This window comes from Pleurodeles waltl, chromosome 4_1 (genome assembly GCF_031143425.1).
Source record: "Pleurodeles waltl isolate 20211129_DDA chromosome 4_1, aPleWal1.hap1.20221129, whole genome shotgun sequence".
NCBI classification, from domain to species: Eukaryota; Metazoa; Chordata; class Amphibia; order Caudata; family Salamandridae; genus Pleurodeles; species Pleurodeles waltl.
The window spans coordinates 110,536,323-110,561,034 of NC_090442.1; the positions used below are offsets into that span (position 1 = coordinate 110,536,323).

The 24,712-nt window shown below is 51.9% G+C and overlaps 1 protein-coding gene across 1 annotated transcript in view; it reads left to right on the plus strand.

Annotated features, from left to right (window-relative positions):
* The window catches only part of LOC138287084 (glycine N-acyltransferase-like), a 208,140-nt gene extending 186,762 nt beyond the window's left edge, over nt 1-21,378 (plus strand). The window contains exon 5 of the mRNA XM_069227446.1: nt 21,284-21,378. Coding sequence (XP_069083547.1) covers nt 21,284-21,378 — 95 coding nt within the window. The remainder of the gene's footprint in view (nt 1-21,283) is intronic.
* The last annotated feature ends 3,334 nt before the right edge of the window (nt 21,379-24,712 follow it).

Below are 24,712 nucleotides of genomic sequence, written 5' to 3' on the forward strand. Positions count from 1 at the left end.
TATAATGAGAGATTGTCTCCGAGCCACCAGTGATGGGGACTCAGTTGATTTCCAATGCTATGTGATGAGGCATTTAGCTGTCAGCATGTCCAAGTGAAGGAATCAGGAGGTGACCCTATACTTTTTTTCCCTGCGGTGAATGCCTAGTATACAGGGCACCCTGTACAAGAGGAGAGTTGAGTCATGTCCTCTTGCCAGTAACAGTGAAGAGATGGGCAGGCAAATAGCATGAGGTTTCGGTCGGCATCAGACAGGTGACAGTGAGGACAGGCTAAATATGCGCTGTAAAAATATTGGTTCATTTTGATGGGGGGAAGTAAGGATATAGAGTTGTATAAGTCAGAAGCAGACAATTCCGGGGACATGAACAGGGCTTTCTCGTAAAGTGGCCCATTCTTTGTCTATGCAGGGACAGGCCAGCTCGTCCTCCCAATAGTGATGCAAGCAAAGACAGGAGTTGCGGTGCTGGGTGAAAGCACAACAAATCTGCAAACCAATGTGTAAGGAAATGCCTCCTTGGCATGGTTACCCCCTGACTTTTTGCCTTTGCTGATGCCAAGTTATGATTTGAAAGTGTGCTGAGGCCTGCTAACCAGGCCCCAGCACCAGTGTTCTTTCCCTAACCTGTACCTTTGTTTCCACAATTGGCACACCCTGGCATCCAGGTAAGTCCCTTGTAACTGGTACCACTGGTACCAAGGGCCCTGATGCCAGGGAAGGTCTCTAAGGGCTGCAGCATGTCTTATGCCACTCTGGGGACCCCTCACTCAGCACAGACACACTGCTTGCCAGCTTGTGTGTGCTGGTGGGAATAAAATGACTAAGTCGACATGGCACTCCCCTCAGGGTGCCATGCCAACCTCACACTGCCTATAGGTATAGATAAGTCACCCCTCTAGCAGGCTTTACAGCCCTAAGGCAGGGTGCACTATACCATAGGTGAGGGCATAAGTGCATGAGCACTATGCCCCTACAGTGTCTAAGCAAAACCTTAGACATTGTAAGTGCAGGGTAGCCATATGGTCTGGGAGTCTGTCATGTACGAACTCCACAGCACCATAATGGCTACACTGAAAACTGGGAAGTTTGGTATCAAACTTCTCAGCACAATAAATGCACACTGATGCCAGTGTACATTTTATTATAAAATACACCCCAGAGGGCATCTTAGAGATGCCCCTTGAAACCATACCGACTTCCAGTGTGGGCTGACTAGTTTTAGCAGCCATGCCCCCTGAATACCAGTCCGACTCCTAGTGCTAGGCTGACCAGTTTCTGCCAGCCTGCCACAACCAGACGTGTTTCTGGCCACATGGGGAGAGTGCCTTTGTCACTCTGTGGCTAGTAACAAAGCCTGTACTGGGTGGAGGTGCTTCTCACCTCCCCATGCAGGAACTGTAACACCTGGCGGTGAGCCTCAAAGGCTCGCCCCCTTTGTTACAGCTCCCCAGGGCACTCCAGCTAGTGGAGTTGCCCGCCCCCTCTGGCCACGGCCCCACTTTTGGCGGCAAGGCCGGAGGAGATAATGAGAAAAACAAGGAGGAGTCACTGACCAGTCAGGACAGCCCCTAAGGTGTCCTGAGCTGAGGTGACTTTGACTTTTAGAAATCCTCCATCTTGCAGATGGAGGATTCCCCCAATAGGATTAGGGATGTGCCCCCCTCCCCTCAGGGAGGAGGCACAAAGAGGGTGTAGCCACCCTCAGGGCTAGTAGCCATTGGCTACTAACCCCCCAGACCTAAACACACCCCTAAATTGAGTATTTATTTAGGGGCTCCCAGAACCCAGCAAGATAGATTCCTGCAACCTAAGACGAAGAAGGACTGCTGAGCTGAAAAACCTGCAGAGAAGACGGAGACACCAACTGCTTTGGCCCTACCGGCCTGTCTCCCCACTTCAAATGAACTGCTCCAGCGACGCGTTCCACAGGGTCCAGTGACCTCTGAAGCCTCAGAGGACTACCCTGCATCTAAAAGGACCAAAAACTCCAGAGGACAGCGGCTCTGCTCCAAGAAAGAAGCATCTTTGCAACAAAGAAGCAACTTTGAAAGAACACATGTTTCCCACCGGAAGCGTGAGACTTTGCACTCTGCACCCGACGCCCCCGGCTCGACTTGTGGAGAAACAACGCTACAGGGAGGACTCCCCGGCGACTGTGAGCCCGTGAGTAGCCAGAGTTGACCCCCCTGGGCCCCCACAGCGACGCCTGCAGAGGGAATCCAGAGGCTCCCCCTGACCGCGACTGCCTGCTCCTAAGAACCCGATGCCTGGTAAGGACACTGCACCCGCAGCCCCCAGGACCTGAAGGATCCGACCTCCAGTGCAGGAGCGACCCCCAGGTGGCCCTCTCCCTTGTCCAGGTGGTGGCTACTCCGAGGAGCCCCCCCTCTTTCCTGCCTGCATCGCTGAAGAGACCCCTAGGTCTCCCATTGAACTCCATTGCAAACCCGACGCCTGTTTGCACACTGCACCCGGCCGCCCTCGTGCCGCTGAGGGTGTACTTGTTGTGCTGACTTATGTCCCCCCCGGTGCCCTACAAAACCTCCCTGGTCTGCCCTCTGAAGACGCGGGTACTTACCTGCTGGCAGACTGGAACCGGGGCACCCCCTTCTCCATTGAAGCCTATGCATTTTGGGCACCACTTTGACCTCTGCACCTGACCGGCCCTGAGCTGCTGGTGTGGTAACTTTGGGGTTGCTCTGAACCCCCAACGGTGGGCTACCTTGGACCCAACTTTGAACCCCGTAGGTGGTTTACTTACCTGCAAAACTAACTTACTTCCCCTAGGAACTGTTGAAAATTGCACTTTGTCCAGTTTTAAAATAGCTTCTTGCCATTTGTGTGAAAACTGGATATGCTATTTTGCTAATTCAAAGTTCCTAAGTGAAATACCTTTCATTTAAAGTATTGTTTGTAAATCTTGAACCTGTGGTTCTTAAAATAAACTAAGAAAATATATTTTTCTATATAAAAAACTATTGGCCTGGAATTGTCTTTGAGTGTGTGTTCCCCATTTATTGCCTGAGTGTGTACAACAAATGCTTAACACAAAACTCTGATAAGCCTACTGCTCGACCACACTACCACAAAATAGAGAATTAGAATTATCTCTTTTTGCCACTATCTTACCTCTAAGGGGAACCCTTGGACTCTGTGCATGCTATTTCTTACTTTGAAATAGTACATTCAGAGCCAACTTCCTACATTGGTGGATCAGCGGTGGGGTACAAGACTTTGCATTTGCTGGACTACTCAGCCAATACCTGATCACACAACTAAATTCCAAAAATTGTCATTAGAAACAGATTTTTGAAATTTGAGCTATTTTTCAAAAAATGTAAAAGTCCTTTTAGGGCCTTGTGTTAGTCCCTGTTAGCATTTCTTTTAGAGTTTAAAAGTTTTGTAAAAGTTTGAATTAAGTTCTAGAGATAGTTTTAGATTCTTAAAAAGTATTCCAACTTTTAGAAACATAGGGGGTCATTACAACATTGGCGGTAAAAGGGGCTTACCGCCGTGCAGAAGACCGCCAATACACCGCCGCGGCGGCGGCATTCCGCCACAGCTATTATGACCCACATCTTGGAATCCGCCGAAATTCAGACACCCACACAACACCGCCACACCAAAGGTCAGTGATAAACTGGCGGAAACAAAACCTCCACCTCCACGCCAACAGAAACACGGCCATGCTATTACGACACACGAATCCACGCGGCGGTCTTTCAACCGCGGTATTCCATTGGCGGTACACACCGCCGCGCTCAAAATACACACACATCTACAAAACACCGCCACATTGGACAATTCAAAATACACACACCTGATACACATACAAACAACACTCCCACACACCCAATACAATATAAAACACACACCCACATCACCCACAAACCCCTACGACCACAAATTAGACATGAAGGCGACAGAGAGAGAGCACAGAATAGACAACCCCACTACACAGAGGCACACAACACCATCACCCACACAACATCCACGCACAAAACACCACACACCACTACACTCACAACAACCATCACCACATACACCACCCCACACATCACACACACCACCCCATGTCACGCCAAAGACACCCCTGCTTCTCCGAGGAGGAGCTCAGGGTCATGGTGGAGGAAATCGTCCGGGTAGAGCCACAGCTATTTGGCTCACAGATACAGCACACATCAATAGCCAGGAAGATGGAGTTATGGCACAGAATAGTGGACAGGGTGAACGCCGTGGGACAGCAACCAAGAAATAGGGAGGACATCAGGAAGAGGTGGAACGACCTACGGGGGAAGGTGCGTTCAACGGTCTCCAGGCACAACATCGCGGTACAGCGGACTGGCGGCGGACCCCCACCTCATCCCCCACAACTAACAACATGGGAGGAGCAAGTCTTGACCATCTTGCATCCTGAGGGCCTCGCAGGAGTCGGTGGAGGATGGGACACTGGTAAGTCAATTCGTAACTATCATATCCCCACCCTAACTGCATGCTATCACACCCCCCCTCCCCCACCCCCTCCCCTATCACTACAACTCCTCACTAATGTACCCATGACACAAACCACCCATCCCAACACCAAGCCCTGCATGACACAACTAAGCATGGACACCCCTCACTAAAGCATGCCCACTGCACATACCCAGTACACCCCCGAACCATCACCACACAAACCCACACACCGGAATGCTTACACTGGGGTACAAAAAACACCCACCCATTGCACACCATTACACACACACATGCAATAATCATGCTCTTATGCCCCTGCAGGAATCCGAAGGACCGTCACCACACCAGAGGGTCCAGACAACACCACTCCACCCCCAGAAGAGGCCCACAGTGACGAGAGCAGCTCTGCCCTACTGGATCCTGATGACCAGCCCGGACCATCGTGGGCCTCGGGACAGTCGGTTCCCCTGGCACAGGCACAGCCCAACACTGACCTTCCACCCTCTGGTAACACCAGCACAGCACCCACCCAGCGGGCCCAAACCTCCTTACCCAGGACAGGTCAATCAGCGGTGTGTCCACCACTACAGGGCACTCAGGGTAACCCACCACCCCAACAACAACAGGGACCTGGGGGCAGTGGTAGTGGGCACACGTTCCAGGGGACGGAGGCTCAGGAACACAGGGGAACTGGGAGTACTGCTGTGCGACAGGGGGCAGACAGGCCAAGGGAACCCACTCTCCACAAGGCCCTCTCCTCCATCATAGGAGCATACCACTACTCTCAGGAGACGATGGCGACGGTCCTGGACAAGTTGCAGGAGACCCTGCGCCTGCAGGGCAAACTGTATTTGGGGTTCAGGGAGGAGCTCAGGACCATCAGCTCCGCCCTGGGCACCATTGTAGGGGTGCTGAAGGACATACAGACGACCTTGAGGGACACCGTGGCACTCCAAGGGGCCCCTGACACTAGCCAGGACAATGAAATGCCCAACACCTCTGCCGGCGCTAGTGGACAGGACGCCCCGCCACAGGACCAACACACCAGCACCCCACCCCCTGCAGACGGACAACCACCACGCAAGCGGTCCCTGAGATCCAGGAACAGGACAGAGCAAGATGGCAAGACCCCCGCCAGGAAATGAGACCACCCTGATTGTCCCCCCACCGTCCCATTTTGTTACCCTGTCCATACTTTAACTGCCCCAGCTCCACTTCCTATGCCCAGATGGGCAGTGCACCTGTGAGACTAATAGACTGGACTCTGCCATGGACATTCCTCCACCATCACCCATCCTCATTTTCCAACCCCCTCCCATTTCTGAGCACTTCAATAAACACCCTTGAAACACAAAACAATCTGGAGTCAGTCTGTGATTCAGTAAAAATGTATTATCAATGACAGTGTCATAATGGGTGTACCATTCTAAAGCTAACATACCTATGTCACACATCACAAGCCCTTGGGGGATGCAAGCAGTTGACACGTAGGTAACCACACCTGTGAAACCGTAATGGAAGGGTACAACTCAGTTACCAAATGTTGACTCAAATCGAAAAACATGATAGAGGTAGACGTGTGAAAGTTAATGTAATGCTAAAAATGAAAATGTTCTCACCTGTGTCTCATTGGAAATATTGCTGTATGACTGACTCCCTGTTGTCGTTGTCTTCTTCATCAGCTTCATCCTCATCACTGTCCACAGGCTCCACAGCTGCTACAACACCGGCATTTGGATCATCCTCCTGCAGAAAAGGCACCTGGCGTCGCAAAGCCAAATTATGGAGCATGGAGCAGGCGATGATGATGTCGCACACCTTCTTCGGTGAGTAGAATAGGGATCCACCTGTCATATGGAGGCACCTGAACCTGGCCTTCAGGAGGACAAAGGTGTGTTCGATCACCCTCCTAGTCCGCCCATGGGCCTCATTGTACCGTTCCTCTGCCCTGGTCCTGGGATTCCTCACTGGGGTCAATAGCCACGAAAGGTTGGGGTGACCAGAGTCCCCCAATAGCCATACATGGTGCCTCTGGAGTTGACCCATCATATCAGGGATGCTGCTATTCCGCAGGATGTAGGCGTCATGCACTGAGCCAGGGAACATAGCATTTACCTGGGAGATGTACTGGTCTGCCTAACAGACCATCTGGACATTCATGGAATGATAACTCTTCCTGTTCCTGTACACCTGTTCACTCCTGTGGGGGGGGACCAGAGCTACATGGGTACCATCAATAGCACCTATGACGTTGGGGATATGTCCAAGGGAATAGAAGTCACCTTTCACTGTAGGCAAATCCTCCACCTCAGGGAAAATGATGCATCTCCTTACGTGTTTCAGCAGGGCAGACAACACTCTGGACAACACTTTGGAAAACATAGGCTGGGACATCCCTGATGCCATGGCCACAGTTGTCTGAAAAGACCCACTTGCAAGGAAATGGAGCACTGACAGCACCTGCACGTCAGGGGGGATTCCAGTCGGATGGCGGATTGGTGACATTAGGTCTGGCTCCAACTGGGTACATAGTTCCTGGATTGTGGCACGTTCAAACCGGTAGGTTACGATGACATGTCGCTCTTCCATTGTCAACAGGTCCACCAGAGGTCGGTACACCGGAGGATTCCGCCATCTTCTCATATGTCCCAGCAGACCGTGCCTACGAAGGACAACAGCGAAAAACCAGTCTTAATTCAACCAGGTATGTACCCACAGTCACACACAAGACTACACCACTCACAAAACCCTTCCTGTATATGTGTTGAGTGTAGGCCTAGCTATGTGTGATGCAGAAGTAAATGGAGCCATGTGGGCCCCTGAAATGGCGGCTGCCTGACCTCTAAAGTGGGACAATGGGATTGTGGGGTAACAGCGCTGGCGTCACACACCGTTGCGGTAGGCGGTCGTAGACCGCGGCGAAATGCTGCATTGGTTAACATTGGACCCTATGGGTCCCAGGAGCCAATGAACAGGTGCGCTGGCGGTGATGATGCGCACCGCCGCGGACGTCACCGCCATTTTCTATCTGTTCAATCACTAGATACCTGACCTTTGACAGGAGAGGACCTACACTGCAAGTGCTGCTGTGACCTCGGTCTGGAAGCGACGATGGCTGCTGCGTCTGGGGAAAGGGCCCCTGCCTTCACTGCACATGAGTTGGAGAAACTGGTAGACGGGTTCCTCCCCCAGTACACGCTACTCTACGGTCCTCCAGACCAAAAGGTTAGTACACAGGGAGTATGTTGGATGGGCTAGGCCTGGGTGGAGAGGGCTGGTTGGAAGAGGGAAGGGGGCAGAGTCCATAGAACATTAATGCATGGGAATGTATGGGCCACATGGCCTGAGTAGGGAGAGGGCCACTCACAACGACGGTGCAGTTGGTAATGACTGTTCCTCTTTCCTTGTGCATGTCATGTAGGTCAGCACCCACCAGAAGAGGGACATTTGGCGTGCCATCGCCAAGGAGGTCCGGACCCTGGGGGCCCACTAGAGACGGGGCACCCACTGCCGTAAGAGATGGGAGGACATTCGCCGCTGCAGCAAGAAGACGGCGGAGGCTCAGCTGGGGATGGCCTCCCAACGTGGGAGGGGTGCCCGTCGCACCATGACCCCCCTGATGTTCTGGATCCTGGCGGTGGCCTACCCGGAGTTGGATGGGCGCTTGAGGGCATCACAGCAGACACAAGGGGGTGAGTACAACCTCATTCTGCAGACTTTGCATGCAGTGGAGGTGTCTGGGTGGTGGAGGTGGGCTGTGGGTGTCCCTAGGCCAGGGCGAGTTCGGTAGGCAAGACCCCTCCGTAATGTAGGCCATGTGGCACTCTACCCCACCTCAGCAGAGTGCCAAGTCGAGGTACAGTTGTCCCTGTGGCATGCATGTGCGCCGATGTCCACCATTGCCATATAGGCCATATCCCAGAAATTGCATGTGCAGAGGGCAGGAGCACGGCGTAATGCAGGGGGCATCTGCGTTTGTCTTGTCCACCAACGGTAGCGGTATGCCATGCACTAAAACCCTCTTTCTTCTGTCTCCCCCCCTTTGTCTGCTCTTCCTGTCCTTTTGTACATCAGCATCAACAGGCGGAGGTAGAGTGGCACCAGAGCACGAGGGAGCTGCATCCCACATGGCCATGGAGGGCCACACCACTGACTCTGAATGCACCAGTGCGACGGAGGGCGAGGGGAGCATCACGTCGGCCACCGGATCACCAAGCAGCGACACAGACTCGTTTGACGATGTGGGCTCCCTTGTGGTGGCGGCACCATTTGTGCCCCCCACCTCTACAGGTACAGTCGCCACCTCCCCTACCAGCACCGCCCTCCCAGCAGCCCCTCAGCGTTCGCCCCGTGCCCGCTCACCCAGGAGGGTGGCCATCACCTTCGCCTCAGGCCCTGCCCCAGTCACCCCTGCTGCCCTCATTGAGGAGGCCATTGACCTCCCCAGGTCACTCACTGTTGGGCAGTCTACCATTGTGAATGCCATCCAGGGTGTAGAACGAGAGTTGCAACACGGTAATGCATTCCTGGAGGGCATTCATTCTGGTCAGGCTGTCCTTCAGCGAACCCTGCAATCTTTGGCCTCAGCACTGATGGCAGCAATTGTCCCTGTGTCTAGCCTCCCCCCTCCAACTTCCTCCACCCAGACCCAATCTCCTGTACCCCAGCCCATCCCAAGCACACCTACAGACCAGCATGCACACAAGTCAACACACACAAGTAGCTCAAGCAAACATAGGCACCACACACACCACAAGCACTCACGCAAGCCTCAGCCACATACAGACACAACAGCATCCACTGCCTCCACTGTGTCCCCCTCCTCCTCTTCTCCCTCCTCCCTCCCAGTGTCGTCTACACACACACCTGCATGCACCACATCTACAGGCACCATGAATCGCACCAGGACACCCAGCACCACAAGCCGCTCACCTGCACTCACCACCTCCACTGCCATTTACACGTCCCCTGTGTCCTCTCCCAGTGTGTCTGTGACGCCCCCTCCCAAAGTACACAAACGCCGCCAATCACTCACCCAACATCCATCCACCTCACGACAGCCTCCAGTACCTGCACCTGCACCCAAAACACCTAAAGTTACACCTCCGACAACCACCTCCTCTTCCTCCACTCCCAGACCCCCTCCAGCTACCCATCCCAGTGTTCGTCAGAAACTGTCCCTCTGTAAAGTTGACCTTTTTGCCCCCACCCCCCCCCCCCTCCAATTCATCAGTCCCGTCGTAGCGCCTCAGCCAAAAAGCCTCCAATACCAGTGGTGCCTGTTAAAGGTTTTTGGAGTGCACCGGCCACTAGGGCAGGCAGTAGGACCCGGAGCCAAGGCACTGGCAGCCCACCCCCTGTAAAGGCTCCAAAATTGGAGAGTGGACGACGGGACCGTGTTAAGACTCCTGGTGGGAAAACAACTGACATGGGTTCCAAGGGGATTGGAGAGTCAACTGTGACTCCACCAAAGGTGGGGAAGGGACAGAGGAAGTCTGCCCAGCCTGTTGTGAGTGTCACGGCGGAGAAGTGCGCCATCATTTCCGGCGGTCAAGACACAACCGCCAGCACCGTCGTTACTGGTCCAGAGACCACCGCCAGAGTCACAGCCCAGGAGGGCCCCACTATCGTCACTGGTCAGGAGACCACCGCCGGAGTCATTGCCCAGGAGAGCCCAAGTATTGTCACTGGTCAGGAGACCAGAGTCACAGCCCAGGAGGGCCCGAGTATCGTCACTGGTCAGGAGACCACTGTCGGAGTCATTGCCCAGGAGGGCCCAAGTATCGTCACCGGTCAGGAGACCACCGCCAGAGTCACAGCCCAGGGGGGCCCCACTATCGTCACTGGCCAGGAGACCACCACCAGAGTCACAGCCCAGGGGGGCCCCACTATCGTCACTGGTCAGGAGACCACCCCCAGAGTCACAGCCCAGGAGGGCCCGAGTATCGTCACTGGTCAGGAGACCACCGCCAGAGTCAGTGCCCAGGAGGGCCCCACTATCGTCACTGGTCAGGAGACCACCGCCAATGTCACAGCCCAGGAAGGCTCCACTATCGCCACTGGTCAGGAGACCACCGCCACCGCCAGAGTCAGTGCCCAGGAGGGCCCCACTATCGTCACTGGTCAGGAGACCACCGCCAGAGTCACAGCTCAGGAGGGCCCGAGTATCGTCACTGGTCAGGAGACCACCGCCAGAGTCACAGCCCAGGAGGGCCCCACTATCGTCACTGGTCAGGAGACCACTGCAGGAGTCAATGCCCAGGAGGGCCCCACTATCGTCACTGGTCAGGAGACCACCGCCAGAGTCAGTGCCCTGGAGGGCCCCGGCTGCCACAGTCCCGCTGGGCAATGATGAAACATCATGCCACACACCAATGTCCAGTGTAGAAGACGTCATGCCACACACCAATGTCCAGTGTATAGAACGTCATGCCACACACCAATGTCCTTATCAGAACCGCCATGTCAAAGCACCGCTGAACAGTCCAGAGACCGCCATGGCAAAGCACCGCTGAACAGTCCAGAGACCGCCATGGCAAAGCACCGCTGAACAGTGCAAAGACCACCATGTCAAAGCACCGCTGAACAGGGCCAAGACCACCATGGCAAAGCACCGCTGAACAGGGCAAAGACCGCCATGGCAAAGCACTGCTGAACAGTCCTGAACCGCCATGTCAAAGCACCGCTGAACAGTCTAGAGACCGCCATGGCAAAGCACCGCTGAACAGTCCAGAGACCGCCATGTCAAAGCTCCGCTGAACAGTCCAGAGACCGCCATGGCAAAGCACCGCTGAACAGTCCTGAACCGTCATGGCAAAGCACCGCTGAACAGGGCAAAGACCGCCATGGCAAAGCACCGCTGAACAGGGCAATGCACCGGGTAGGAATGAATGGCCGCCACATCAGGCATCCTTATCCCATGTGCAGCTGGGACAGTGACAGGACACTACCTTTCACAGGGAGACTCATCCAGTCTGGGCACCAGTCCCCCCCAGTACCAGTAGAGACCTGCATCAACTTGAGAGACTGTGGCTTTGCACTCCCCAGAATGGTACAGTGGGCAAACCACACACTGTAGAGACTTGAGAGAATGTGGCTTTGCACTCCCCAGGATGGCACAGTGGGCAAACCACCCACTGTAGAGACTTGAGAGACTGTGGCTTTGCACTCCCCAGGATGGCACAGTGGGCAAACCACCCACTGTAGAGACTTGACAGACTGTGGCTTTGCACTACCCAGGGTGGCACAGTGGGCAACCCACCCACTGTAGAGACTTGAGAGACTGTGGCTTTGCACTCCCCAGGAGGGCATAAATGGGCATGGAGCCCCGTCGTGGATCTGGCTTTGCAGTGATTCGGCTGAGGTGCCCCCCCTTCCCTTCCCCCTGAGGTGTCTGTAGTATTTCTATCTGATGCCCCAGCAGTGTTCTCTCCGATTGTGGTCAGGTATCGTTTGTGGGCCTCGCCCATGTATTTTTGGACTGATGGTGCACGGACATTGTTATGTACATAAATGCACTACTTCTCGTATTGTATATAATTATGACTGATTTTCAAATATATATCTGTATATTTTTGTATGACATGTATATTGGCACATTACATTGTTTGACCGATTGTCGATTTGTCTATTCATTCTTGCAGGGGGATTGTGGGTTGTTACTGTGATTTTTGTGAATGTATTGGTGTGTATGTTGTAATATGCGAGGGTGGGGGTGGGGATGTTTGGTGGGTGTCCCCCTAACTTTTGCCTCCCCCATGTCGTAGGTGCAGTACTCACCGTTGTCTGCGGCGCCTACGTAGCTGGTGGTCGTAGATGAGCAGAAACACAAGTGCAGGGAGTATTTGGAGTTCCGGCTCCATGGATTCCTCGTTCCTCGTGTGATATGTTCAGGTGAGCGTTTTCCCATAGCAAAAGCTGTTTCCGCCGTGTTTTTATCCACGGTGAAACCGCCCGGGAAAAGGTGGCGGATTGGCGGGTTGTAATAGTGTGGGCGGTACATTGTCTTCCGCCTGTCTGTTGGCAGTGACCGCCGCGCTGCTTGTCTGTACCGCCGTGGCGGGCGAAGTGTTAAAGTGGCTGTCTTTGTTGGCGGTTTCCGCCACGGTCATAATTCCCTTTTTTTTGTCCGCCGGCCTGTTTGCGGTATTTCCGCTGCTTTAACACCGTCCGCCAGGGTTGTAATGACCCCCATAATGTCTAATGCAGAAGAGATAGGTATGGAACTCAACATCACCCCTGACCTGCATCTTAGGATGTCAGAGTTAAGGTTTCTCTGCAAAATCAAAAAGATTAAAACTGGTTCAAACCCTACCAAAGTACAGCTCCAGGAGCTTTTGGCAGAGTTTGCTAAGAACAACCCCTCTGAGGATACCTTCCCAGAGGAGGAAGCTAGTAATGTGGAGGAATTCCCACCTCCAATCCTAGTTAGGGAGAACAGGGTCCCTCAAACCCTGTCTCCACAAGTGATAGTCAGAGATGCTGCTTCTCTCACAGGAGAGTCCAGCAACTTTGGAAGCATTGAGGACAGCCTCAATGAAGAGGACCTCCTGCTAGCCAGGATGGCCAAAAGATTGGCTTTAGAGAGACAGCTCCTAGCCATAGAAAGGGAAAGGCAAGAGATGGGTTTTGGTCCCATCAATGGTGGCAGCAACATAAATAGGGTCAGAGATTCTCCTGACATGTTGAAATTCCCAAAAGGGATTGTAACTAAATATGAAGATGGTGATGACATCACCAAATGCTTTTGAGAGGGCTTGTGCAACCAGAAAAGTGAACAGATCTCACTGGGGTGCTCTCCTTTGGGAAATGTTCACTGGAAAGTGTAGGGATAGACTCCTCACACTCTCTGGAAAAGATGCAGAATCCTATGGCCTCATGAAGGCTACCCTGATTGAGGGCTTTGGATTCTCCACTGAGGAATATAGAATTAGGTTCAGGGGGCTCAAAAATCCCCGAGCCAGACCTGGGTTGATTTTGTTGACTACTCAGTAAAAACACTGGATGGTTGGATTCATGGCAGTGGTGTAAATGATTATGATGGGCTGTACAATTTATTTGTGAAAGAACACCTGTTAAGTAATTGTTTCAATGATAAACTGCATCAGCATCTGGTAGACCTAGGACCAATTTCTCCCCAAGAATTGGGAAAGAAGGCGGACCATTGTTTCAAGACTAGGGTGACCAAGACTTCCACAGGGGGTGACCAAAAGAATGGGGTCACAAAGACTCCCCAGGGGAAGAGTGTTGAGACATCCAAGGGAAAAAGTAAAGAGTCTTCTATAGGGCCCCACCTGTTCAGGACGGAGGGTCCAGAGCCTCTTCACAATCCAATTTTGGGTACAAGGGTAAAATCTTTGATCCCAAAAAGGCCTCGTGTCGTAGCTGTAATCAGCAAGGACAACAAACTGGAGACAAGGCCTGTCCCAAGAAAGGTTTCACTTCTAACTCTACTCCAGCTAACACTGGAATGGCCAGTCTCCAAGTGGGATCAACAGTGTGCCCAGAGCAAATCAGGATTCACACTGAAGCTACATTAGTCTCTGAGGGTGGGGTGGATTTAGCCACACTGGCTGCCTGGCCCCCTAATATGCAAAAATACAGGCAGCAGCTCTTAATTAATGGGACATGTGCAGAAGGCCTGAGGGATACAGGTGCCAGTGTTACCATGGTGACAGAGAAACTTGTTTCCCCTGGTCAATACCTGGCTGGACAAACTTATCCAGTCACCAACGCTGACAATCAGACTAAAGTACATCCCATGGCTATGGTAACTTTAGAGTGGGGAGGGGTCAATGGCCTGAAACAGGTGGTGGTCTCCTCAAATATCCCTGTAGACTGTTTGCTTGGAAATGACCTGGAGTCCTCAGCATGGGCTGAGGTAGAACTCAAATACCATGCAGCCATGCTGGGTATCCCTGAACTGGTGTGTGTCAAGACAAGGGCACAGGGCAAGGCTCAGGGTGAAAAAGTGGTGTTGGAGCCTGGAAAAAGGGCCCAACCCTCCAAGAGAAAAGGAAAGAAGACTGGGGAACCAGCTTCAACACAACAAGAGAAAGATAACCTCTCTTCCCAGGAAGAAGTTCTGCCCTCTGAGGGAACTGAGCCCATGGAGTTAGAACCTTATCAGGTTGAGCTCCTAGGCCTAGGGGGACCCTCAAGGGAACAGTTCTGTAAGGGGCAAGAAACCTGTCCCTCTCTTCAAGGCCTTAGGCAGCAAGCTGCTGAAGAGTCCAAAGAAAAGATAACAGGAACACATTGGCCCTCATTCTGATTCTGGCGGGCGGCGGAGGCCGCCCGCCAGAATTCCGCCCTCCAAAATACCGCGCCGCGGTCAAAAGACCGCGGCGGGTATTTCAAGTTTTCCCCTGGGCTGGCGGGCGGCCGCCCGCCAGCCCAGGGGAAATCGACCTTCCCATGAGGATGCCGGCTCGTAATCGAGCCGGCGGAGTGGGAAGGTGCGACGGGTGCATTTGCACCCGTCGCGTATTTCACTGTCTGCCAAGCAGACAGTGAAATACTTGTAGGGGCCCTCTTACGGGGGCCCCTGCAGTGCCCATGCCATTGGCATGGGCACTGCAGGGGCCCCCAGGGGCCCCGCGACTCCCCCTCCCGCCATCCGGTTCCCGGCGGGCGAACCGCCAGGAACTGGATGGCGGGAGGGGGAGTCGGAATCCCCAAGCCGGCGCAGCAAGCTGCGCCGGCTTGGAGGATTCCTGGGGGCAGCGGGAGACCGCCGGTTTCCCTTTACTGACCGCGGCTAAGCCGCCGCGGTCAGAATGCCCCGCGGGGCACCGCCGGCCTGTCGGCGGTGCCACCGCGTCCCGCGGCCCTGGCGGTTCTATACCGCCAGGGTCATAATGAGGGCCATAGAGTCTATTGGGAAGATGGACTCCTTTACACTGAGGCAAGAGATCCCAAACCTGGTGCCACCAGGAGAGTGGTAGTGCCTCAGGAATTTAGGGAGTTCATTCTGACCTTAGCTCATGATATTCCGCTTGCTGGGCATTTGGGACAGACCAAGACGTGGGAGAGGTTAGTCAACCACTTCTATTGGCCCAACATGTCCCAGAAGGTCAAGGAGTTTTGTGTCTCCTGTGCCACCTGTCAAGCCAGTGGTAAGGCAGGTGGACACCCAAAGGCCCCCTCATTCCACTTCCAGTGATGGGGGTGCCCTTGAATCTCCCACAGCCTCAGGGAACCAATACATACTAGTAGTAGTGGATCATGCTACTAGATACCCTGAAGCAATTCCCCTTAGGTCGACTACTGCCCCTGCAGTAGCCAAAGCACTCATTGGTATTTTTACCAGAGTGGGATTTCCTAAGGAGGTGGTGTCTGACAGAGGTACCAACTTCATGTCAGCATACCTGAAACACATGTGGAATGAGTGTGGGGTAACCTTCAAATTCACCACACCATACCATCCACAGACCAATGGTCTTGTTGAAAGATTTAACAAGACATTGAAAGGCATGATCATGGGGCTCCCTGAAAAACTCAAAAGGAGATGGGATGTCCTCTTGCCATGTCTGCTTTTCGCCTACAGAGAGGTGCCTCAGAAGGGAGTAGGGTTTTTCCCCTTTGAACTTCTGTTTGGCCATCCTGTAAGGGGACCACTAGCTCTTGTAAAAGAAGGCTGGGAGAGACCTCTTCATGAGCCTAAACAAGATATAGTGGACTATGTCCTAGGCCTACGTTCAAGGATGGCAGAGTATATGGAAAAGGCAAGTAAAAACCTTGAGGCCAGCCAATAACTCCAGAAGATGTGGTATGACCAAAAGGCTGCTATGGTTGAGTTTCAGCCAGGTCAGAAAGTCTGGGTTCTGGAGCCTGTGGCTCCCAGGGCACTTCAGGACAGATGGAGTGGCCCTTACCCAGTGCTAGAGAGGAAGAGTCAGGTCACCTACCTGGTAGACCTAGGCACTAGCAGGACCCCCAAAGGGGTGATCCATGTGAACCGCCTCAAACTCTTCCATGACAGGGCAGATGTGAATCTGTTGATGGTAACAGATGAGGACCAGGAAGCTGAGAGTCAACCTCTCCCTGATCTCCTCTCCACAGACCCTAAAGATGGCTCAGTTGATGGAGTGATCTATTCAGACACCCTCTCTGGCCAACAGCAACTTGACTGTAGGAAGGTCCTGCAAAAGTTTGCTTAGCTCTTTTCCCTTACCCCTGGTCAGACACCTGTATACCCATGATGGGGACACAGGAGACAGCGTGCATGTCAAAAACAAACTCTTCAGACAGTCTGACCAAGTTAAGGAAAGCATCAAGGTGGAAGTCCACAAGATGTTGGAATTGGGAGTCATTGAGCACTCTGACAGCCCCTGGGCTAGCCCAGTGGTCTTAGTCCCCAAACCTCACACCAAAGATGGGAAGAGAGAGATGAGGTTTTGTGTGGACTACAGAGGACTTAATTCTGTCACCAAGACAGATGCCCATCCCATTCCAAGGGCAGATGAATTGCTAGACAAACTAGGTGCTGCCAGATACTTAAGTACCTTTGACTTGACAGCAGGGTAATGGCAAATCAAAATGGCACCAGGATCAAAAGAAAATACAGCATTCTCCACACCTGATGGGCATTATCAGTTTACTGTTATGCCCTTTGGTTTAAATAATGCCCCTGCCACCTTCCAAAGGTTGGTGAATCAAGTCCTTGCTGGCTTGGAGTCCTTTAGTGCAGCTTATCTTGACGATATTGCTGTCTTTAGCTCCAGCTGGCAGGATCACCTGGTCCACCTGAAGAAGGTTTTGAAGGCCCTGCAAGCAGCAGGCCTCTCTATCAAGGCATCCAAATGTCAGATAGGGCAGGGAACTGTGGTTTACTTGGGACACCTTGAAGGTGGAGGCCAAGTTCAGCCACTCAAGCCTAAGATCCAGACTATTCTGGACTGGGCAGCTCCAAAAACCCAGACTCGAGTCAGGGCATTCCTTGGCTTGACTGGGTACTACAGGAGGTTTGTGAAGGGATATGGATCCATAGTGACACCCCTCACAGAACTTACCTCCAAGAAAATGCCCAAGAAGGTAAACTGGACTGTAGAATGCCAACAGGCCTTTGACACCCTGAAACAAGCTATGTGCACAGCACCAGTTCTCAAAGCTAAAGATTACTCCAAGCAGTTCATTGTGCAGACTGATGCCTCTGAACATGGGGTAGGGGCAGTTTTGTCCCAAACAAATGATGATGGCCTTGACCAGCCTGTTGCTTTCATTAGCAGGAGGTTACTCCCCAGGGAGCAGCGTTGAAGTGCCATTGAGAGGGAGGCCTTTGCTGTGGTTTGGTCCCTGAAGAAGCTGAGACCATACCTCTTTGGTACTCACTTTGTAGTTCAAACTGACCACAGACCTCTCAGATGGCTAATGCAAATGAAAGGTGAAAATCCAAAACTGTTGAGGTGGTCCATCTCCCTACAGGGAATGGACTTTATAGTGGAACACAGACCTGGGACTGCCCATGCCAATGCAGATGGCCTTTCCAGGTTCTTCCACTTAGAAAATGAAGACTCTCTTGGGAAAGGTTAGTCTCATCCTCTTTCGTTTGGGGGGGGGGGTGGTTGTGTAAGGAAATGCCTCCTTGGCATGGTTACCCCCTGACTTTTTGCCTTTGCTGATGCCAAGTTATGATTTGAAAGTGTGGTGAGGCCTGCTAACCAGGCCCCAGCACCAGTGTTCTTTCCCTAACCTGTACCTTTGTTTCCACAATTGGCACACCCTGGCATCCAGGTAAGTCCCTTGTAACTGGTACCCCTGGTACCAAGGGCCCTAATGCCAGGGAAGGTCTCTAAGGGCTGCAGCATGTCTTATGCCACCCTGGGGACCCCTCACTCAGCACAGACACACTGCTTGCCAGCTTGTGTGTGCTGGTGGGAATAAAATGACTAAGTTGACATGGCACTCCCCTCAGGGTGCCATGCCAACCTCACACTGCCTATAGGTATAGATAAGTCACCCCTCTAGCAGGCCTTATAGCCCTAAGGCAGGTTGCACTATACCATAGGTGAGGGCATAAGTGCTTGAGCACTATGCCCCTACAGTGTCTAAGCAAAACCTTAGACATTGTAAGTGCAGGGTAGCCATAAGAGTATATGGTCTGGGAGTCTGTCATACACAAACTCCACAGCACCATAATGGCTACACTGAAAACTGGGAAGTTTGGTATCAAACTTCTCAGCACAATAAATGCACACTGATGCCAGTGTACATTTTATTGTAAAATACACCCCAGAGGGCATCTTAGAGATGCCCCCTGAAACCATACCGACTTCCAGTGTGGGCTGACTAGTTTCAGCAGCCTGCCACACACCAGACATGTTGCTGGCCACATGGGGAGAGTGCCTTTGTCACTCTGTGGCTAGTAACAAAGCCTGTACTGGGTGGAGGTGCTTCTCACCTCCCCCTGCAGGAACTGTAACACCTGGCGGTGAGCCTCAAAGGCTCACCCCCTTTGTTACAGTACCCCAGGGCACTCCAGCTAGTGGAGTTGCCCGCCCCCTCCGGCCACGGCCCCACTTTTGGCAGCAAGGCCGGAGGAGATAATGAGAAAAACAAGGAGGAGACAGTGACCAGTCAGGACAGCCCCTAAGGTGTCCTGAGCTGAGGTGTCTCTGACTTTTAGAAATCCTCCATCTTGCAGCCACCCTCAGAGCTAGTAGCCATTGGCTACTAACCCCCCAGACCTAAACACACCCCTAAATCGAGTATTTAGGGGCTCCCAGATCCCAGCAAGATAGATTCCTGCAACCTAAGATGACGAAGGACTGCTGAGCTGAAAAACCTGCAGAGAAGACGGAGACACCAACTGCTTTGGCCCCAGCTCTACCGGCCTGTCTCCCCACTTCAAAAGAACTGCTCCAGCGACGCGTTCCACAGGTCCAGCGACCTCTGAAGCCTCAGAGGACTACCCTGCATCTAAAAGGACCAAGAACTCCCGAGGACAGCGGCTCTGCTCCAAGGAAGAAGCATCTTTGCAACAAAGAAGCAACTTTGAAAGAACACACGTTTATCGCCGGAAGCGTGAGACTTTGCACTCTGCAACCGACGCCCCCGGCTCGACTTGTGGAGAAACAACGCTACAGGGAGGACTCCCCAGCAACTGCGAGCCCGTGAGTAGCCAGAGTTGACCCCCCTGCACCCCCACAGCAACGCCTGCAGAGGAAATCCAGAGGCTCCCCCTGACCGCAACTGCCTGCTTCTAAGAACCCGACGCCTGGTAAGGACACTGCACCCGCAGCCCCCAGGACCTGAAGGATCCGTCCTCCAGTGCAGGAGCGACCCCCAGGTGGCCTTCTCCCTTGCCCAGGTGGTGGCTACCTCGAGGAGCCCCCCCCTTGCCTGCTTGCATCGCTGAAGAGACCCCTAGGTCTCCCATTGAACTCCATTGCAAACCCGACGCCTGTTTGCACTCTTCACCCGGCTGCTCCCGTGCCGCTGAGGGTGTACTTGTTGTGCTGACTTGTGTCCCCCCCGGTGCCCTACAAAACCCCCCTGGTCTGCCCTCCGAAGATGCGGGTACTTACCTGCTGGCAGACTGGAACCGGGGCACCCCCTTCTCCATTGAAACCTATGCCTTTTGGGAACCACTTTGACCTCTGCACCTGACCGGCCCTGAGCTGCTGGTGTGGTAACTTTGGGGTTGCTCTGAACCCCCAACGGTGGGCTACCTTGGACCCAACTTTGAACCCCGTAGGTGGTTTACTTACCTGCAAAACTAACAAACACTTACTACCCCCAGGAACTGTTGAAAATTGCACTTTGTCCAGTTTTAAAATAGCTTATTTCCATTTGTGTGCAAACTGTATATGCTATTTTGCTAATTCAAAGTTCCTAAAGTTCCTAAGTGAAATACCTTTCATTTAAAGTATTGTTTGTAAATCTTGAACCAGTGGTTCTTAAAATAAACTAAGAAAATATATTTTTTTATATAAAAACCTATTGGCCTGGAATTGTCTTTGAGTGTGTGTTCCCCATTTATTGCCTGTGTGTGTACAACAAATGCTTAACACAACCCTCTGATAAGCCTACTGCTCGACCACACTACCACAAACTAGAGCATTAGAATTATTATAGTGCAGAGCGGTTTGGAGGTCTTGGAGGCTGTGCACAATGGAGTCCATTTCTCATTGAAGGCGGCTTACAGGACAACGGGGGCACTCTGGTCAGAATGGGGTTATGTGCAAATAATGTACAGGTTGTTTGGCCTTTAGTAGCTCACAATGATTTGGACTAATCATGAGTGGCTCTCACTACAGGAAAGGTTTCCTAACCCTGGCGTAGATGATGCTTGAGGCCTGAATTCGTAACATGAGGAGATGGAAAGTGTAGAGGGTTCTCAACAGATCACTGCAAATTAGTATTTCCTAGGAAATTTCAAATGATTGAAAATAATCTGTACTTACTGTTTTGGGAATGCATGTGAGAGAAGCAACACAATTGCGTCACACCACTACAGACAAACAAAATCACTCAAAAACTCTTTTGGTGCTATTTTTTCTCACCCATACAAGTCAACGTGCATCAAAAGCTAAATATCTGGAAGGACATCACCAAAAAGGTATGGACCCTGGGTGTCCATAAACGGTGCAGGCTGCATTGAGGAAGAGGTGGGAGGACCTTCGACGCTGGACCAGAAAGTCAGCAGAAGTCCAGCTCGGCCAATCCTTCCAATGAGGGAAGCACGTGCACCGCACCCTGATCCCCCTAAAAGCCTGCATCCTTGCAGTGGCCCACCCGGACCTTGATGTGCAGGTGAGGTCCCAAAAGCAGCATCAATTGGGTGAATTATTGTTTGTAGCTATTCTTGTCATTTAACCTTTTTTAGTTACAGCAATGTCGTATGACATCAATATGATGGTTGACACACATTCAATGCAGACAATGATTTCTGGAGCTGTAAGATTATCAGACAGTGTCTGATGGTGTGTTTGGTGTATTGATTTGTGCTAAAGGTTGTCACTAGATTCCTCATCACAAGCCAAGTACTATTTTGAGCAGACACATGGCTGCATGCAAAAAAAGACGTACCTGCATTTTTTTCTCTGTTACGAGGGACAGTTATACCAAACATTCCCCATTTGAGGATTGGGTCAGGTGTTTTGCTCCATCACAAACATGTGTGGGTAATGTAGGCCTTATTACTGTTCCCAGGGCATACTAATCACTCATGATACAGTTGATGTTTCAGACCTTACATTGATAAGTTGGTACAATGACCAAAAGATAATGAGCATCTGGTCCTAAAAGCCTGGAAATGTGTACAATTACATCATTCCTTATCTGAAACATGTTAGAAATATGTTTTCACAGCAATACTCAAGTCACTTCATGTAGATAGTAGCAGATTTGCATGAAGCCTTAGTCCTTCACAAATGTGCATGTAAACCAGTCTTTGTCAACCAACATGAACTTGTAAGCCAAAATGTATTGATTGAAACAGACAGTGTTACACAAACAACATTTTAGTGTATTTAGTAATGCCCAGATGGGAACTCACTGATGGTGGGGAAGATATTACTTAATAGAACATTTGCAGATGGAAGGTTACATTACATAGATGTTGGAGTATAACATCTTGTAAAGTCAATATCAGGCGGCCCAAAGCATGACTCTTTTGGGAATGTGAATATGGTTTTGCTCTGTACTGAAGTGGGATAGTAATGTATTAAGGCCTAGGCATTTACTTTTGCTGTTGAAGAAATTTGTCAGTCCACCACAAAAACATTTAGTAAAGGATAGGTATGCACATAGTGCATAATACATTGCTAGGCTAGTTCAATACAGATTCCACATGATATGTCGTACAGTTGAAATACACTTCAATTACTTGAAGTAAGTGTTACTAATGTGAGATGGTCTGACAAAGGAAACATGCTTTCAGTTCACAGACATTTTGGTACAACATTGCAGTATTTATGGACACACATTGATACCTGCATGCATGAGAAACTGATGATAATGCAGCCAAGTGTGGGAGCCTTGAAGCTGGCTAAATATTTAGACTTGAAAAATGTTTTGTGAGCAATGTTCATGTAACATTCTATTTACACAGATACACTCATACTGTTGTTTCTGTGTTTTCAGCATCATCTTGACGAGGCAAAGGTGACATTGGCCACGTCAGCAGGGAAGAATCTAGGCACTGTGGTTCCGGTGCAGACACCACTGACACTGATGGACCCAGTGCCACGGAGGGTGAGGGGAGTGGCATCGATCACACCAGTGATTTGTCATAATCTTCAGAGGCCTCCACAGAAGACCAGTCCCTACTGGTGGCAGATCCTACTGCAACATTACCACCTGCATCATTGCCTGCCACCCACATTCCCATCTCCACCTTCCCTCTTGCTCCCCCCCATTTGACTGGACCCACCCCACTAAAAGGGGTGGCATCATCTTTGTTGCAGGCACCTTCCCCTGCTCCTGTCTCCCAGGCACCACTCAGTGAGGAGGCTATTAACCTATTGCAGACCATGGGGTCATTATGACCCCAGCGGTCGGTGTAAATGTGGCTGTAGTACCGCCAACAGGCTGGCAGTACATACCACCACATTATGACATTGGCGGGTTGGCTTAAGCCAACCCGCCAATGTACCAGACCAACCGCCATGGTGGTAGCAGCTGCCGGGCTGGAGATAACAATCTCCAACCCGGGGCCGCTACTGTCCCCCCGGCGGCATTATGACCCTGCCTACCTCCATGGTTTTCGTGGTGTCCGTAACACCACGAAAACCATGGCGGTAGGCCCTACCAGTGACAGGGAATTCCCTCCCTGTCACTGGTAGGAGGCCCACCCCACCAACACTCCCCGTACAACCCCCAACCCCCCCTCCATCCACACTCCCCCCTTTCAATCCTCCCCCCATACACACACACACACGCAGGCACACACCACGCATTCACACACTCACTCACACAGACATACACGCATTCATACACACATGCATCCATTCATTCACGCACACATCCGTACACACATACAAACGTACACACAGACATGCATACGCTTTTCCATTCATTCACGCATTCTAACACATGCACACACACATGCACGCAACACTACACACTCATGTGCATGCATGCACACACTCACACAGTCATGCACACACACCCACACACATACAACAACCCCCTCCCCTGTCCGAAACCTGACTTACCTGAATCCAGGGGGTCTTCCAGCAGGGGACGGGACAGGGCGCTGCTGCCGTCAGCAGCGCCCGCCAGCATAACACCGTCAGGCTGTATTATTTTTCATAATATGGCTGGCGGTGGTCTACTGGTGTGGCGCTGCTGGTGGTATCAGCGCCACCTTAACACCGTCCACCAGTATGGCCACAGACGGATTTCCGCCCTTCTTGTGGCAGAAATCCGTCTGTGGTCATATTATGGCGGACGGGTGTTAGCAGCGGCAACGGTCTTTTGGTGGCTGTCGCCGCGGCGTTAGACGGCACTTACCGCCAATGTTTTAATGAGGGCCTATGTCTGTAGGACTGACTGCACTACTGAGTGCCATCTGAGAGTTTAGTGGGCAGATGACACAAATGCTAGCTTACTTGGATGGTATTCACAGTGCCATGTCTGGCCTACAGAGGTCATTCCAAGGTCTGGCCTCCTCACTGATGGCAGCCTCCGACCCATCCCAACCTCGTGCCCTAGCTCCCACCCCTTCCCCATCCCAGATCCCTTTTGCGAGCCCTATCCAAAGGACACTCACTCCCTTGCTGCATCCACTCCAACACACAAGCAGCACATCCACACATACATGCAAACACATAAAAAAAAAAAAACATACAGGCACCACCCCTTTCACCACCACCATACGTATACCCACAGACACCAAACAAACCACAACACCCACATACACACAGCCACCACCACTGCACCTGCAGACACCACACCCACCGAAACACAAACATGCACATCTGCCACCACCACACATGCAGACACCATACCCACCAGCACACAAACATCCACAACTATGACACCTGCAGACACCACACCCACCACCACAACCATCACAACACACACATGCATCAGCACATCCACAGGAAACACAACCACACACAGCAATTCCATAGCACACCCATCCACACACATACACACACACACATACATTGGAGATTACACATACTGTACACAAAAGCCCACACTCACCCGAACAAAAGACACTCAGAAAGAAACACAAACAAAAACTTGCACCACATACACTAGACCCACAGCCAACTGTACCATCAACAGACATAAGCTCATCACC